This window comes from Pseudomyrmex gracilis, unplaced genomic scaffold, assembly GCF_002006095.1.
Source record: "Pseudomyrmex gracilis isolate BER0280 unplaced genomic scaffold, ASM200609v1 scaffold_159, whole genome shotgun sequence".
NCBI lineage: Eukaryota > Metazoa > Arthropoda > Insecta > Hymenoptera > Formicidae > Pseudomyrmex > Pseudomyrmex gracilis.
In genome coordinates this window covers 50,835-68,604 of record NW_018020743.1, presented here as the reverse complement: position 1 = coordinate 68,604, position 17,770 = coordinate 50,835, and the positions used below count along the sequence as shown (strand labels likewise).

At 35.4% G+C, this 17,770-nt stretch overlaps 3 protein-coding genes across 4 annotated transcripts; all 3 read right to left on the bottom strand.

Moving 5' to 3' along the window:
* Nucleotides 1-2,395: 2,395 nt before the first annotated feature.
* On the bottom strand, nucleotides 2,396-5,729 carry LOC109857417 (cytochrome P450 4g15-like). The gene is made up of 9 exons (XM_020433697.1): nucleotides 5,639-5,729; nucleotides 5,391-5,555; nucleotides 5,088-5,301; nucleotides 4,264-4,560; nucleotides 3,730-4,126; nucleotides 3,505-3,573; nucleotides 3,233-3,401; nucleotides 2,964-3,138; nucleotides 2,396-2,828 (listed from the first exon to the last, which is right to left on the bottom strand). The coding sequence occupies exons 2-9, from the start codon at nucleotides 5,527-5,529 to the stop codon at nucleotides 2,615-2,617; spliced, it is 1,674 nt and encodes a 557-aa protein (XP_020289286.1). The 5' UTR covers nucleotides 5,530-5,555; nucleotides 5,639-5,729; the 3' UTR covers nucleotides 2,396-2,614.
* A 2,423-nt stretch (nucleotides 5,730-8,152) lies between these two features.
* LOC109857436 (cytochrome P450 4g15-like) lies at nucleotides 8,153-11,745 on the bottom strand. 2 transcript variants are annotated; one of them, XM_020433731.1, is made up of 9 exons: nucleotides 11,641-11,745; nucleotides 11,389-11,549; nucleotides 11,084-11,297; nucleotides 10,243-10,539; nucleotides 9,709-10,105; nucleotides 9,484-9,552; nucleotides 9,212-9,380; nucleotides 8,943-9,117; nucleotides 8,153-8,805 (listed from the first exon to the last, which is right to left on the bottom strand). In XM_020433731.1, the coding sequence occupies exons 2-9, from the start codon at nucleotides 11,525-11,527 to the stop codon at nucleotides 8,586-8,588; spliced, it is 1,680 nt and encodes a 559-aa protein (XP_020289320.1). In that variant the 5' UTR covers nucleotides 11,528-11,549; nucleotides 11,641-11,745; the 3' UTR covers nucleotides 8,153-8,585. The 2 variants fall into 2 exon arrangements, with proteins under 2 accessions (XP_020289320.1, XP_020289321.1); XM_020433732.1 differs by having other exon boundaries at nucleotides 11,389-11,553; nucleotides 11,641-11,719.
* Nucleotides 11,746-13,271: 1,526 nt separating this feature from the next.
* LOC109857421 (endoglucanase A-like) lies at nucleotides 13,272-15,946 on the bottom strand. The gene is made up of 5 exons (XM_020433706.1): nucleotides 15,661-15,946; nucleotides 15,052-15,333; nucleotides 14,594-14,931; nucleotides 14,084-14,330; nucleotides 13,272-13,884 (listed from the first exon to the last, which is right to left on the bottom strand). The coding sequence occupies exons 1-5, from the start codon at nucleotides 15,935-15,937 to the stop codon at nucleotides 13,568-13,570; spliced, it is 1,461 nt and encodes a 486-aa protein (XP_020289295.1). The 5' UTR covers nucleotides 15,938-15,946; the 3' UTR covers nucleotides 13,272-13,567.
* Between the last annotated feature and the right edge of the window lie 1,824 nt (nucleotides 15,947-17,770).

The window sequence follows — 17,770 nt, the reverse complement described above, 5'->3', positions numbered from 1 at the left end:
ATGTGTCAAACTACTGAGAATCGTGTGAGCTACCTCGTTGTTGTTCGCGCTCGTGCTGCGTCCGACAGTTGGGGACGACGCGCGACACGATCTTTCGATCGCGCAGTTGAAACCTTTGCACGTGTCGACGATTCGAACCGCGCATCTTTGTCCACGCGGACAGATCCAACCGCGACAATGTTTGCTGATCAACTCGTTCTCTGCTTAGAGAAGAATCAAAGAAACGTAATTACCGCAAACGAAACCGGGGAATGTGCGATATATTTCGGTACTTTGTTTTGCGAACAAACCGGTGGTAACCGCGCAAGCGGGCGTATGAATGCACCAAGGATCGGAACAATTGTTTTCCGGTGCTCGCAAGAAACATTCGTGTCGCGAGACGCATTTCAAACTTCTGCATTCGTCGAGCCAGTTCTCTACATCTGTAAACAAATTGGCGTTGTTACGCGCAAACTACTTCGCGTAAGTTTGTTGCGTAAATTTGGATTAATTATATCGTCTCTCTTTCTCTGTTTCTTTCTGTTTCCTTCTCTAAACTGTGTCTTTTAATTTATATATATTAACTAAATTAATTTTCTGAGAATAAAAAAAAAGATTGTAAAGATACAGGAGAGGACGTTGCGAGAATACGTTGAATTTTTGTTTTTTTTTTTTTTTTTTCATTCGCGAGAAACCTTTTGCATCTGCGCAAGTTCTATCAAGTTTGCAAGGCGGATTGAAGCAAGATGTTTCCTTCAGTATGCAGCGTTCTCTCGAAGGGCATTTGAATCCGTGGCACGAAGTTGCGCCTTCGTGATATTCCTTTTCCGGTATGCAGCGCGCTATTTGGTGTTTGCATTCTGAAAAAAGTTTTAGCACTCATCGGTAACACATAATATTTTTATGAATATATTTTAATGAATATATATATATATTCGAGCCTGTGCGAAAGATATTTTCAATTAATTTTGAGTGGATAATTTATACGTTTGATATTTTTCAAAATTTTGCTGAATAAATTGTTGCATCAAATCTGCAATATCGATTGTTTTGTACTATTTATTACGGTAAAATTTTTATGAAAACTAGTTTTTATATCACACTTGCGATAAATGTTTAAGGACACGCAGGTCTTGTCCAATTTTTTAACGAAGAAACTTTACTCAATTGTGCAATCTTATTCCCAAACAAGTAAAAAACATCACTTTCTATACGTATTAAATGATCCGCAACTAGTGTCTGATTCGCCGATCTAGTGAATCTAACACTTTGGAATAAAAATTGACATTACTCACTTCCGTCCCAATCGCATCCTCGGACTCTGATAACGCACAGATGTCCCTTGCTGCAGCGTACAGTGTCGCACGTTAGAGGTCCCTTCAACATTTCTTAACAGCAAAACAATTACATCAAAAATACGCGATACAAACTTGAAAAACACTTTTTAAAAGTGTTTTTTTTTTTTTTACCTTTTCTAGACGCGTAACAGTACAACATGCCGGGACAAAAAGGAGTTTTGCACCAGAATCTTCGCTTGATGCATCGAGTGCCGTTCGCGCACCGCAGACGAGCGCATCCCCTCGAATATTCGTCCTCGAATTCTTCGGCTGCGATAACGGACTTTTGTTAAAATTGATACGCGCGAATCGCGCGCGAATAAGAGAAGCGAAACTCACCGTTCGGACGAAAAGTCAATGATTGTAGAAAAAAAAGGAAGCAAATCAAGTGCTCGAAAGAAGTGCGTCCGCATCTCATGACGATCGTGCGTACAATGCTTTCAGTCTTGCGCTTCGCAGGCACCTGAGTGTCGACAACCAACTACATATAATAAGCGTACGTTAAGTGTAAGCTCGAGTGTAACAAGAGAACTCTTGTTACACTCTTGTATAAGTAAACATTGTTGATCGAATTTTTCGATATTCGATAATTCTTCGAATGTGCGATAGAATACTTGTTACTACCGATGTGTTCCGTCACGAGCTAACGAGGAAAATAGGAATCTTTTTCAGTGTATGAGAATGTAATTTATGAAGCATAATTCTCGGATGTGTCATGTTCAATACAGGTAAAAGAAACATGAAGAGAAATAAATTAGAAATTATTATTTAAATTGTACATATGTTAATTTATATGTATATATGTCAGAATATTATTTTATCTTAATTATACATATGTTATAATGTCATATACATATATCTATAAATGAGAATTGAACATTAAACCGCTCAAATCGTTATTGTACTTACATTAGTTTAAAAAAAACATTACACACTCCGTGTTATTAAAACAACGTAAGATGCGAATATGTCAGACTCTTTATTTCGTAGTATTATATTTGCTAACACGATATTTAAATAAATTCAATAGAACAATAATCAACTAGATTAAATAGATGTAAATATATAAAAATAAATATCACAAGATGTCTTACAAGTACATTTTTGTGAAAAAATATAAAGAAGGGAATATTTCGAGAGAAAGTTGAAAGGAAATAAACTGGATAAACATGTGTCTTAATAAAATCACTGTGACAACCGCTACCCGACGAAATCTTTGATACAATAAAACCAGTGAACTTCTCTTAAGTCTAAATACAGATTAGTGATTATTCGCGATTGATCGACAATTTACGCTTTTACAGAAATCGGAGTCGAGTTTGATTCGGGAGACGCTGGGCCGACTTGCGCGGCTCGATTCTGATCATAAATCCGTTGTCCTTTTTCAGGATAATGTCAGCTCGCAGCTTGAAATCTTTGTAATGTTCGTCAGAAATGATGCGATAATTTCTGAATATTGTTGACAGTAAAACCTTCAGCTTCAGCATGGCGTATTTACGTCCCACGCACGACCTTTGAAATTATAATATCAGTCAAACAGAATTCATATGTTGCAGTAAATATTCTTGCGCGATCCGTAATTGTATATAGTTTAGTAATAGAATTATATATAATTTGAAACGCGTTCTTTGACTTTGTATTAAATACCGTGGTCCGGCGCTGAAAGGAATATAAGAGTAATACGGTCTTTTCTGCATCCTTTCCGGTAAGAAGTTATCCGGATTGAAGTTCTCGGGATTCGGGTAGAACTCCTCCAAACGATGCGTCGCCACTTGCGCAATCACTATCGTGACGTCNTTCGGAATCACGTAATTGTTCGTAACTAAAACACATAAATAAATTTAAATAAATCCTGTGATTGCTTATCAANTTTTTGGTTTNTTGCAATAAAATGTGTTGCGTTTGAATTACCGTACCTAACTNAACATCTTCGTTAAGACGCCTGGCAATTATAGGTACNGGCGGGAAAAGTCTCAAAGTCTCCAGAATTACTCTTTCGAGATATTTCATTTCCATCGTGTCCGAGAAGGTGCACTGTCTGTCGCAGTCGCCAAAAATCGCGTCCAGTTCTTGGTGCACGCGAGCCTGCGTGGGAAAAAGTATCAAGTAAAAAAACAGCGATTTCTCTGGTTCAGAGAGAATGTTCTTTTTTTTATTTTTTTCTAGCGAATTGTTAGCATGTACGCACCTGTATATCAGGCAAACATCCCAACACGCACAGTACGAAACTAGAACCAGCCGCTGTGGTGTCGTGTCCCTGTAATATGACAATTAACGCATTGTATTAACAACTACTGATCCTATTAACGTAATGCGCATTAGTTTTTAATAAAAGAAAAAAAGTGAAATTGGGAAGATGAATTATAAGAAGATTAATTGAGAAATATTCATATGTGCCCAAAAACTGTGACACCTCAAACATGATGGTGTTCACTTCTTCCCAGATTTCTTCGTCAGTCATCTGTCCACCTTGCTGTTTCATGGTAATTAACGTTTCCAGAAAGGCAAGTCGCTTTTTGTCGCCCACATCGTTTTCGTCGATGTCATCAAGATCGTCCTTAACGTAGTGCAACTTTGTGTAATTGAAGGTATCGCTTTTCGCATTTTCGGTCGGCTTCTCGTTTTGCTGGTTTTCCTTCTGCTCCGTCGCAAGTTTCTCTTTGACATCTTCCGATTTCACTTTGATCACGGTATTTGTTACAGCGTGAACGATTTTAAGAAGTTTCTTTTGAAGACGGTAATACTTGGTTAACTTGAATGCCATCAAACACCACATGTCATAATGTCTTCGATGTATAATATCGGACAATCTGTACAATCAAACAATTTTTACGTAAGAAATGTATTTTTTATGGTTGTTTTATATATATGTAATAAAGACAAAGATACTGATACAAGACAGGAATATTTGTTTGCTACAATTTTGAAGAAACAAACTATAACTCACTTCATTACAGCCATGGCATAATTATATCCGGATTTTGGCCGTTTTTCTCGTTTAACTCCCATTACCGTTTCGGTTAAAATATCAACTGTTACTGCCGACAAATAATCATGACAATCAAAGTCTTTTCCGATTTTATCGCGAAGCCGTCTTACGAATTCTATGCTGTTTTCGTAAAACAAAGGCACGAAGGACTTCAGGACACTTATGTGAAACGTAGGTGCTATCACCTTTCTGTGCCTGTACCACTTTTTTCCACTTGTAATCAGCAAACCGTCGCCAAGCCATGGTTGAAAAAATCTGCAGTGGAAAGTTTAAGCGGATTCTCGGTATGACGCAAGAGAATATCAACAACAAGATTAAATATGAAAATATCAATGTAGTAATTGTGTGACGGCTCTAAATGTTAAATACTTTTGAAAATAAAAGATAAACCGATTAAATCCAAACACAATTGTTGGTGTGTCCAGTTGAATTGAGAATTTATTATTATTAATAACAAGCGTACTAATAATTTACATTTAACACTTCAACGTGCGGTTGACCACCACAAGTTTTAGCTTACTTTGACATCGTTTATATTTACTGATTTTTGACTTATTCATTGAGAAAAACCGAAACCACAATCAGAACGTTTGTAATTAGCTAATAATATTAATTCTCAATTCAACTAGACTTCAATAACCGTCCAATCGTGTTTGGATTCCAATCAGCATATGTGTCACTTTCAGAAGAAATTCAAGAAATTATGAAATATGGAGCTTTATATATAAAACTAGCACGTGGAGTAGTAGTTTTTAATTGTATCTAAATCATTCTTTTATTACCGATATTCTACAGATTTGTCGAGATGCACGGAACTGCCCAAAATCAATTCGATATCTTGCGGGTGTGTTAAAAATACCAGCACTTTTGTTCCAAAATACACTCTTCCTACCGATCTGTATTGTTTGTGAAATTTCATAGCAAGATCGTACATTGAATGAGGATCTTGTCCTATACCCAAATATGCGTTACCTATTAAAGGTAGACTTACCGGACCTGACAGTAACGAAAAAAATGTAAACGACGTATAAATAAAATTTCATCAGAAAAGAAGAAAAACTAGCAGTCGTATTGTGCGCACATACCTGGTAACTTGTTTGCAATACGAACTTGTCGAGAATTCTCGATGTAAAGATGCATTGCAATCAGCGACGTAACGACGAAGACAGCTAGCAGAGAATAAGTATTAGATAAATGCTGCACCGTTTCAAAAATCGTATCCATTGCTGTTGTACAAATTAGTGCACTATCTTGTAACAACAAAACATTTTAGTCTTCGGTCTTACTATATAATTTATATTGAATAAAAGTTATAAAAGTATACAACATTTACCTACGTATAATAGTATGTTTGTTAGATTAGAAGTTATATTCGTTACACGCGAAAAATGTTCTGTTACGTCGCAACGAGTCCTTTTCGACTACCAAACAGTGAATGCAGTACAATATTCTTCAAAATCAATGTTATATACTTGAATAACAGGAAACGATTGTGTTTGTATGTAAATTTGCATGTTTATTTATACGATAATGTTTAAGTACAATTGCTGATTAGTGCACCGTGTTAAATTAAAAAAAACGCTCTTTTACGTAAGAAATCGTAAAAACTGTAGAACAATTGTAAGCGATTTACGATAAAACGCACTTAATTTTGACGGTATATATTCTTTTCAATAAAAAAGTAAAATAAAATAATTACTTATTATATATTTTTATATTGCCTTTAATTTTCATGGTCCTTTTTTTAATTTTACGGTCCGCTAATATAATCACCGATGATATCTGGCTCATTATCATTGTCGGTTTTTTGTGGATGACACAACACAATATTATTCAGTAGTATTTGAAAAGAACTTTTCCACATTGAAAAGAGACGTAAATATACCGCATGTATAATCTATATTAAACATTTCGTCTTTTTGTACTTTGCACGAATATGCGTATACTTTTGAATACATACCGCATTTCCGTATACATATGTTATGTCATGTAGTAATTGTGAAGAACATTCTGGGTACATAATTGTTAAATCGTCGCGATTGAAAAAAATGCCAGATTTTGAAAAAAACTCATTAATGAAAAATACTTTTCTTCCGTTAAATTTCGATTTAATGTGACTGTAATGTATATTAAATATATAACATTAAATAATATACAATATATGATATAAATAATATATTAAATAATATATATTATACATATAATTTAGTATATATTTATAATGTTATACTTTATATTATATATTATATATATTATATACATACTACCGTAAGGTCACTGACCTCGGTCGCGTGATTGCGGCGAGGTCAATGACCTCGGCCGCGCGGCCTTGGCGTGGTCATTGACCTCGGCCGCGCGGCCTTGGCGGGGTCAATGACCTCGGTCGCGCGACTGCGGTGGAGTCACTGACCTCGGTCGCGCGACTACGGCGGTGGTACTAACTTCGGTCACGTGAGTACGGTATATATTGTGACCATCGCATAGTTTAGTTTAGTTGCTAAGTGGTTTCGGGAAAACCTCCTAATTTATCTTAGGTCAGCAATTAGCGATAGGACCATGATGCACCTTCGATAGGACCACGACGCAAGCGATAGGACCATGATGCACCTTCGATAGGTCCACGACGCAAGCGATAGGACCANGACGCACCGTCGACCCTTCGACATACCTTACCATATAAGGAAATCTCTCACTCTTATTCTAACACGTAATCGAGTCTAGAACATTCCAGGTTGTTTTCGAACACTCAAAAGATGTTATCGAATAAGGAAAATTCCAGAACCTTCGATAACCAACCCCAGGCCCTATAAAACGCGCCCTCGAACCGAGACCGCAGTCAGTCAGAATCGAGCAGTCAGATACATACAACCCACGTATTTCAAGCCGTACTCGCCATCTCGGTCGCGCCTTTTCTCACATAAGTAATACTTAGTGAATGATAAGTGAAATATTGTAAGAAAAGACATTGTAATTGTGAAAGTAAAAATAAAATTGTTTTTATTTTTAATTAACTGAATTCGCAAATCTTACAATATATATACATATATGCGTATGTGTGTGTATTATATATAGATATAGAATATATTACATATAATATATATAATATTCTCTTTTTTACCCTTTTCCCTTTGTTACATTGACTTTAGTCACGTGTTGTTTTTCCACTTCTCTCTCTCACTATTTTTTGAGTTTGATATTCATGCGTTATTTCTGACATTTCTCATATGTGTATTATATAGTTTATAAGACGTATATACTCTCTGTCATCGCGGTGACAGGTTGTGTTCACTGACAACACATTAAATAAAAATTACAATAGCGTGCGCGTAGCGCGCGCCTGTGTTGTGCTAGTGTAGAAAAAAAAAGAAGGCAAATCAAGTGCCCGTATAGAAGTGCGTTTGCATCTCATGACGATCGTGCGTACAATGCTTCAGTCTTGCGCTTCGCAGGCACCTGAGTGTCGACAACCAACTACATATAATAAGCGTACGTTAAGTGTAAGCTCGAGTGTAACAAGAGAACTCTTGTTACACTCTTGTATAAGTAAACATTGTTGATCGAATTTTTCGATATTCGATAATTCTTCGAATGTGCGATAGAATACTTGTTACTACCGATGTGTTCCGTCACGAGCTAACGAGGAAAATAGGAATCTTTTTCAGTGTATGAGAATGTAATTTATGAAGCATAATTCTCGGATGTGTCATGTTCAATACAGGTAAAAGAAACATGAAGAGAAATAAATTAGAAATTATTATTTAAATTGTACATATGTTAATTTATATGTATATATGTCAGAATATTATTTTATCTTAATTATACATATGTTATAATGTCATATACATATATCTATAAATGAGAATTGAACATTAAACCGCTCAAATCGTTATTGTACTTACATTAGTTTAAAAAAAACATTACACACTCCGTGTTATTAAAACAACGTAAGATGCGAATATGTCATACTCTTTATTTCGTAGTATTTTATTTGGTGACACGATATTTATAAATAAATTTAATAGAACAATAATCAACTAGATTAAATAGATGTAAATATAAAAATAAATATCACAAGATGTCTTACAAGTACATTCTTGTGAAAAAAAATAAAGAAGCGAATCTTTCGAGAGAAAGTTGAAAGGAAATAAACTGGATAAACATATGTCTTAATAAAATCAATGTGACAACCGCTACCTGACGAAACCTTTGATACAATAACACCAGTGAACTTTTCTTAAGCCTAAATACAGATTAGTGATCAATCGCGATTGATCGACAATTTACGCTTTTACAGAAATCGGAGTCGAGTTTGATTCGGGAGACGCTGCCGACTTGCGCGGCTCGATTCTGATCATAAATCCGTTGTCCTTTTTCAGGATAATGTCAGCTCGCAGCTTGAAATCTTTGTAATGTTCGTCGGAAATGATGCGATAATTTCTCAATATTGTCGACAGTAGAACCTTTAGCTTCAGCATGGCGTATTTACGTCCCACGCACGACCTTTGAAATTATAATATCATAGTCAAACAGAATTCATATGTTGCAGTAAATATTCTTGCGCGATCCGTAATTCTATATAGTTTAGTAATATAATTATGTATAATTTGAAACGCGTTCTTTGATTTTGTATTAAATACCTTGGTCCGGCGCTGAAAGGAATATAAGAGTAATACGGTCTTTTCTGCATCCTTTCCGGTAAGAAGTTATCCGGATTGAAGTTCTCGGGATTCGGGTAGAACTCCTCCAAACGATGCGTCGCCACTTGCGCAATCACTATCGTGACGTCCTTCGGAATCACGTAATTGTTCGTAACTAAAACACATAAATAAATTTAAATAAATCCTGTGATTGCTTATCAAGTTTTTGGTTTCTTGCAATAAAATGTGTTGCGTTTGAATTACCGTACCTAACTTAACATCTTCGTTAAGACGCCTGGCAATTATAGGTACCGGCGGGAAAAGTCTCAAAGTCTCCAGAATTACTCTTTCGAGATATTTCATTTCCATCGTGTCCGAGAAGGTGCACTGTCTGTCGCTGTCGCCAAAAATCGCGTCCAGTTCTTGGTGCACGCGAGCCTGCGTGGGAAAAAGTATCAAGTAAAAAAACAGCGATTTCTCTGGTTCAGAGAGAATGTTCTTTTTTTTATTTTTTTCTAGCGAATTGTTAGCATGTACGCACCTGTATATCAGGCAAACATCCCAACACGCACAGTACGAAACTAGAACCAGCCGCTGTGGTGTCGTGTCCCTGTAATATGACAATTAACGCATTGTATTAACAACTACTGATCCTATTAACGTAATGCGCATTAGTTTTTAATAAAAGAAAAAAAGTGAAATTGGGAAGATGAATTATAAGAAGATTAATTGAGAAATATTCATATGTGCCCAAAAACTGTGACACCTCAAACATGATGGTGTTCACTTCTTCCCAGATTTCTTCGTCAGTCATCTGTCCACCTTGCTGTTTCATGGTAATTAACGTTTCCAGAAAGGCAAGTCGCTTTTTGTCGCCCACATCGTTTTCGTCGATGTCATCAAGATCGTCTTTAACGTAGTGCAACTTTGTGTAATTGGAGGTATCGCTTTTCACATTTTTCGTCGGCTTTTCGTTTTGCTGGTTTTCCTTCTGTCCAGTCTCAAGTTTCTTTTCGACATCTTCCGATTTCACTTTGATCACGGTATTTGTTACCGCGTGAACAATTTTAAGGAGTTTCTTTTGAAGACGGTAATACTTGGTTAACTTGAATGCCACCAAACACCACATGTCATAATGTCTTCGATGTATAATATCGGACAATCTGTACAATCAAACAATTTTTACGCAAGAAATGTATTTTTTATGGTAGTTTTATATATATTTAATAAATACAAAGATACTGATACAAGACAGAAATATTTGGTTACTATAATTTTGAAGAAACAAACTATAACTCACTTCATTACAGCCATGGCATAATCATATCCGGATTTTGGCCGTTTCTCTCGTTTAACTCCCATTACTGTTTCGGTTAAAATATCAACTGTTACTGCCGACAAATAATCATGACAATCAAAGTCTTTTCCAATTTTATCGCGAAGCCGTCTTACGAGTTCTATGCTGTTTTCGTAAAACAGAGGTACGAAAGACTTCAGGACACTTATGTGAAACGTAGGTGCTATCACTTTTCTGTGCCTGTACCACTTTTTTCCACTTGTAATCAGCAAACCGTCGCCAAGCCATGGTTGAAAAAATCTGCAGTAGAAGGTTTAAGCAGATTCTCGGTATGACACAAGAGAATATTAACAACAAGATTAAATATGAAAATATCAATGTTGTAATTGGGTAACGGTTCCAAGTGTTAAATATTTCTGAAAATAAAAGATAGACCGATTGGATCCAAACACGGTTTTTGGTGTCTACAGTTGAATTCAGAATTTATTATTATTACCTAATTACAAACGTACTAATACTTTACAACTGACACTTCAACGTGCGGTTGACCATCACAAGTTTTAGCTTTCTTTGACATCGGTTTTCTTTACTGATTTCTGATTTATTCATTAAGAAAAACCGAAACTACAATTGAAACGTTTGTAATTAGCTAATAAAAAATATTCATTCTCAATTCAACTACACTCCAATATTTGTCCAATCGTGTTTGGATTCCAATCGGCTTAATTTTTACTTTCAGGAGTATTAAATATATATATATATATATATATATATGAAACTTTATATATAAAACTAATGTGTAAAGTAGTATTTTATAATTGTATCTGAACCATTCTTTTATTACCGATATTCTACTGATTTGTCGAGATGCACGGAACTGCCCAAAATCAATTCGATATCTTGCGGGTGTGTTAAAAATATCAGCACTTTCGTTCCACCATACGCTCTTGTTACCGATCCGTATTGTTTGTGAAATTTCATAGCAAGATCGTACATAAAATGAGGATCTTGTCCTATACCCAAATATGCGTTACCTATTAAAGGTAGACTTACCGGACCTGACAGTAACGAAAAAAATGTAAACGACGTAGAAATAAAATTTTATCAGAAAAAAAGAAAAACTAGTAGTCGTGTATTGGGCGCAAATACCTGGTAACTTGTTTGCAATACGAACTTGTCGAGAATTCTCGATGTAAAGATGCATTGCAATCAGCGACGTAACGACGAAGACAGCTAGCAGAGAATAAGTATTAGATAAATGCTGCACCGTTTCAAAAATCGTATCCATTGCTGTTGTACAAATTAGTGCACTATCTTGTAACAACAAAACTTTTTAGTCTTCGGTCTTACTATATAATTTATATTGAATAAAAGTTATAAAAGTATACAAAATTTACGTACGGTAATGGTATGTTTGTTATTAGAAGTTATATTCGTTACACACGAAAAATGTTCTGTTACGTCGCGACGAGTCTTTTTCGTCTGGTAAACAGAGAATGCAGAACAATATTTCTCTTCATATTCACTTTTATATGCTTGAATAAAAGAAAATGATTGTGCGTTTTTATGTAAATTTGCATAGTAGTTTAAACGTTAATGTTTATATACAATCGTTGATTAGTGTAACGTAGTGACTTCAGAAACATGCATTTACGTCAAAATTGCAAATAATTTAAAATTAAAATAACGTGAAACACAGAAAACATAGAAACTGTAGAAAAACTAAAACTCGTTCGCAAGCGATTTACGATAAAATACACAGAATTTTAACGTTGTCGTATTTTTTTTCAATAAAAGAATAAAATAAAATAATTACTTATTATATATTTTTATATCGTCGCTTGTCTTTAAATTTCATTGTTACGTTTCGATAATATAATCACTGACATATCTGGCCGATTATCATCGTCGGTTTTTTATGGATGACGCAACACAATAGTATTCAATATTATTAAAAAAATCGATTTTTCCACGTTGGAAAAAAACATAATTATACCGCATTTATAATTTATTTACCATTTCATTTTTTCATACTGCGCACGAATATGCGCATACATTTGAATACATACCGCAGTTTTGTACACATATTTTATTAAGTGTGAAGAACGTTCTAGTTACTTGATTGTTAAATCGTCGCGAGTGGACATAGTGTCAGATCTTGAAAAAAATACTCATTAACGAAAAATACTTTTTTTCCGATAAACTTCGATTTGATGTAACTATTTTTTGTGTGTGTCGACTCATCAAAGAAAACACGTGCAATCATAAATACACGAAAGACTTTGAGCCAATGTTATATCAGTTCAGGTTTGGAAGTTTTAAGAGATGGAGTGTGATAAGATTATGCTTCCTTCAGGCTTTCGAACATTACAGTTTGATAACATGTGTACACAATATTACACATGTAAAAATCATGTGGTTTTCTAAGATACAGATTACGTACTAATTATACCCAGTAATCACATTATCAGGAAGAAGACTATAAAGACTATTGTTTTGTAACAAATGTTTTAAACGTGCAACACGCGCTTCGCACTCGCATGACACACTGACTTATACGAAGAGAAAAAAAGAAAGTTGCCTTTGAAATTTTTGTGCTCAAAAAAATGTAACTGTCACGTGTATTAAAATTTTCGATACAACAATAAAAAGAAAGTGCAGAAAAAGAAACATAATTAATTGTTTGCAACAGATTGTAAGCAACGGCACAGAGAAGATATTCGTCGCGATTTTAATTTGCAAGGCGCGCGGGTGAAAACGAAAACAAGCTGGTGGATCTTGCGAAGGTTCGCTTTGTGAAACTGTCGCGTAAAATCGCTGACAAGGTGCAGGGAGCTAGTGTTTGGTTGGTCCATTGAGTGTTTTTTTCGGCATTGCGCCGACATTGGCTTTCGATGTCTCGACGGATAGACGAGCTATCTTGACTAACGCCGCTTTCCAAGCGGATTTCTCTGTAAAATTAAGTAATCCCCAAAACGTTTGTAATTATAGTTGTAAATATAGTAATAAATTCTTTTAATTATTCACACAACTACACACTAACAACCGTGTTTGGATCCTCCAATCGGCTTATCTTTTATTTTCGGAATTAGATAAAACTTGGTTTTCCACATAAGCATTCACGTATTTTTTATATATAATTATTTTTAAACAATGAAAGATATTATTTTCTACAAAACCATACGCCTCGTGCAAAAATCTACATATGATTACAATAACAAATGATTTTATTGTTTGTGCATAATGCACACAAACAGCTATCAGTCTTGTTGTAAAAAAAATACTCTTTTCTTTCACTGGAGGAAAATAAAAAAAAAATAAAATAAAATCATTTCCTTGACTTCTTCTTTCTGTTCTCTAGCTGCAGCAGTCCAGCAAGTACGCCCGTAAACCCTGCGTTGTTTTCTATCTTAACATTTGTATGACATATGTATCGAGACTCGTCAGCCCTGATATTTCGATAATCTGTTAAATCGTCTTCGACGTTCGGTCCGGAAACCAGAGCGCCATAAAGAGTCTGCGGATTTATCACATTTTGTTGAATCATTTCCTGTTCACAAGGAACCGGTTTACTTGGGCACGAAGACGCTAAGTGACGTGGCTGTTTTGGCGAAGTCGCATCGTATCCGACCACGTAACTTCTTCCTAAACAATTAATTCGAAGATGTGGGTCGTTAACGCGGTCGTAGTAATTAGACATTCAGAACAAAATTCAAAGTTGAGAAATCGCAAACCTCGTTTGGATCGTGCCAATAATTAAGTAATCAATCGTCAAAAATGTAAAGATACTAATTTCACTGAGTTTTTTCGATTATTATTATTATTTTTTTTTTCGATAACTTACCTGATCCCATTCCCAGCATATAATTAATTTGTTGCTTGGCGAAGATATAATATCTTTTGTTCAAGTCGTCAGTGGCAGAAGTGGCCGCCACCAAGCAGAGAAAAGCCACGTTGGCGGCGAGAGGAAGAGCGTCTTCCTCGGAAAGATATACGAGACCTCTTCTCGTGCGCCGACGATAGTTCGTCATGGTATCGCAAAATCTGTAACTCGGAGCGGCTAATTGTTTGATCATCTGAGCCACCACTATCTGCAAGAATTTAGTATAATTATTAGAGAAATTATAATTGTGTAATTTTTTTAAGAGAAAATTGCAGAGAGATTTGTTTTACAATATATTGCTTCCGAAACGGAAAGGATTAAAAAAACTAATGTGTTTTTGAAGTCACACACAACATATCATTGTCACACTGTTGTTGTTTGCAACACAAATTAGATACATCTGCAAATATATATAACGTAGTATCAGAATTAATTTGTATATAATCGAGAGATCTCTCGGGATATTTATACCTGTATGCCGGGTAATTTGTTTTTATAAGAGAATGTCGAGTTTAAAACCGACAAATCTAATTTCACGTAATAGTTCATAGCTTTTCCGAAATACATGATGTCCTTTGACGCCTTGTACAGCCAGATCGTAGCCCACGCCATATCGTTGTCGTAAGTAAGATTTTCGAAACGATCGGACATCCAAGCGAAGTGAGAGCCGTTATACTTGTTCGCAAATTTGTACAAGTTTTTTGCGTGGTTTAGACACTTTTTGCTATACGAGATTTCGGAAAAGATATCTTTGAAGACGATGCTCGCGGAAGCTAATGCGGCGACCGTTTCGGCGAGAACGTCGGACGCTGCAACCGCAAGTAAGACAAAAGTAAATAATTGCGTTGTGAAAGTTTGCTGAAGTTTTTTTTTAAGTTTATAAATAAATTTTGAGCGTGATTGAAGTATTTTATACCGCACACACTCACCGGGATGTTGAGAATCGGCTTTGTACGCTTGTCTTGTGTGGTTCATGTCTTCCGGTCTTCCCCAATAATTGTTTTCAATTGTCTCGGAACCCACTTTTATGTAAAACTCGTACTTTTTTTTGTGACATTTTAGAAAGTAATCGGTAGCCCACTTGATAGCTTTGTAAGCCTCGTCCAATTGACCCGCTTCCTTGTAACCCTCCGGCCAGGTGAGCACACTCCACGCTAACATTGTCGTGGTAAAAGCCGTTGGAAGAGTATATTTAATATAATTTCTTCCAACTAGAAAAAAAAAAAGCAAATTGTGACAAAATTTTGTGAAAAGTCCGTGAAAACAATTTAGTTAATTTTTGTAGACTCTGTTTTTCTTTTTTTTTTTTTTCAGAAAATTATAGTGCGACATTGAATGTATCACAATATTACAATACAACGTTTGTCTGTACAATCTGAAAACGATAACGAAAAATTTTTCTCTTATCTATTCACGTTATCGTTGTCGGACCCGTAACCTGGAAAGTTTTCACTACGGTAGTTGTTCGATTCATTCAACATCCAAACTAGTTTTAATTTTTGTCTGTAATCGCGATGGCGTTATCTTTAGATCGTTACAATTGTAATATCCTCCGGTTAGATCTTCCCCGTCATGGCCGCGATCATTCATCGCGGAATCGCCTCGCCACGGAATTCTGTTGTCCTTCGGTAGCTTGCCGGAACGCTGAGCTTCGAAGAACAAGAACGAAAGTTCCAAAGCTCTCGCGTATTTCTTCTTGTTCCTCGCAGCAATGGCTATCTCCGCATAATCTTCTTTGATCGACGTGTCATCCATCTCATCCTCATAGTCCTCGATTGTGCTATCGGATTCCGGACCGGGGTTTGCTTCGCTCATCGACGTAGCGAACGTTAGAATCTGTCATTGATATACGCATATACGATTGTTTACAACGATTTTTTTTTTATCGTAAAGCAAGTTTCATATCTACGAGATAGTCGGATCTTTTCAGAGTAGCGGTCATTACGTAACGAGATGATTACAACGTGTAATTCTACACGGAAAAAAAAAGTTTTGCTATACGGTTAGCAAAAAAAATGATTGACTCTACGAAATTTTTTGTTTCATCAACAATATGTTTTGTTGGCGAAACAAAAATTTTGATAAACTTAACAAATGTTTTTTTGCTGGCCATATAGTAACTAATTTCTTGCTATTCTAGCAAATCTTTTTTTTTCGTGTACGTGTGTATATATTCTGTCTTTTTATTCTATTTCTAACGTTGATTTTATCGAACGTTTTTTGTTGTATCTATCGAAATTCAAGAAATGAAAAACGTTTAATTGTACGTCGATACGTATTGTCGAGTCTTTGAACTATCATTTATCAAAGAGTTCGCGCGGTTCAAAATTGTCTAGTTGTCGAGTTGTTGCGTTGACACGCGTTTCCATTCGCAGCACGTTTGTAGCAAGCGCGAGTCTAAAACCCGTTTTACAATACAATTCGTATGTATAAAGCTATTTATCTAGCTCGGTTCGAAAATCTGCCACGTATCAGTGAATTGTCACAGAAATATATATTGTATGTGCGTATGAAACGCGGATTTCGATGAGGATTTTTTTTTCATTTAGAAATACAATGAAGAAAACTCACCGTAACGAATATTACGACGACGATCTGCATCCTGCAATTTTATATTTAAGCCGCTTCTCAACAAAGATACATTGATATCTCACAATAGAAACACTATTTCTTGTTCACTGAACAATAGTGTGGGAACGCGCGTTACACGAGTCGAGAGAATTTGATCTTTTTCTCTACCACCCCACTTTTATTCCTCGAGCCTATCGTCTTTCTTTCCTTCCCTCCAACTCACTCAGTTGGATTTCAGGTTTTTTATCTCTTAGCGGTTTATCTGCAGCTGTAAATTCCTTATTACAAAACTCAAAAATCCGTAATACGAGAGTGTAAAGATAAGCAAAAAGTAATATATATATGACGATGATTTGTATAATACACACATATTAAAAATTTGCACAAAAGTGCGAGAAAGGAGTTATATGTATTTAATTTTGTCAAACATATGACGAACATGTTACACGTTTATATTAAATATAATTGCAAATGTGGATGCAAAATGTTATTATCTACAAAGAATTTTGTGATTAAAAACAAACGTTTCTTAAATGTGCGCAAAAACTTTATTCTCGCTTTTTCCTAAATTTTATTTATAACACACAATAACAATTATACATGTTATTTTAATATCATGTATACGTAATATTTTCTATTACTTTATTTTTTTTTTTTTAACGTAAGTAAGAATTTATAATATATTTTTTAACGTAGTGTAAGAATTTATAATATATAACAAAAATTATACATGTTAATTTAATATTATGTATACGTAATATTTCGTTAAAAATATGTTATTGTAGTATTTAATTACGTATTCAACTAATAACACAGCCACACAAAAAAAAAAATTTCTTTGGCCTGGGGATCAGACCATGTTTATTATATGTTTTTGGGGTCGCTGAATCCGAATCCGAGGTCCATTAAACCCCATCGGGTCGGAGTTCCGCCATAACCTCAAAAAACACCATAAACTGAGCTCGAAACCCGAAAGTTGGCTTATTCCTGTGCCTGCCATAACGGCATGAAACCCGTAATCCAGGGACTCAGCCGGATAGCGGTACAACTCCGTTGCCCGCCGTCACCGCGTGGAGG

What these genes read in the sequence shown, in the direction of transcription:
- LOC109857436 (XM_020433731.1), bottom strand. Translation starts at nt 11,527, where the DNA reads ATGGATACGATTTTTGAAACGGTGCAGCATTTATCTAATACTTATTCT. An exon ending in TATGCCATGGCTGTAATGAA is followed by an intron (nt 10,106 to 10,242) that starts GTGAGTTATAGT and finishes TTGATTGTACAG; the next exon opens with ATTGTCCGATATTATACATC. An exon ending in GATGTTTGCCTGATATACAG is followed by an intron (nt 9,381 to 9,483) that starts GTGCGTACATGC and finishes TTTCCCACGCAG; the next exon opens with GCTCGCGTGCACCAAGAACT.
- LOC109857421 (XM_020433706.1), bottom strand. Translation starts at nt 15,937, where the DNA reads ATGAGCGAAGCAAACCCCGGTCCGGAATCCGATAGCACAATCGAGGAC. An exon ending in AACCGGAGGATATTACAATT is followed by an intron (nt 15,334 to 15,660) that starts GTAACGATCTAA and finishes TTTTTTTTCTAG; the next exon opens with TTGGAAGAAATTATATTAAA. An exon ending in TATGCTGGGAATGGGATCAG is followed by an intron (nt 13,885 to 14,083) that starts GTAAGTTATCGA and finishes TTAATTGTTTAG; the next exon opens with GAAGAAGTTACGTGGTCGGA.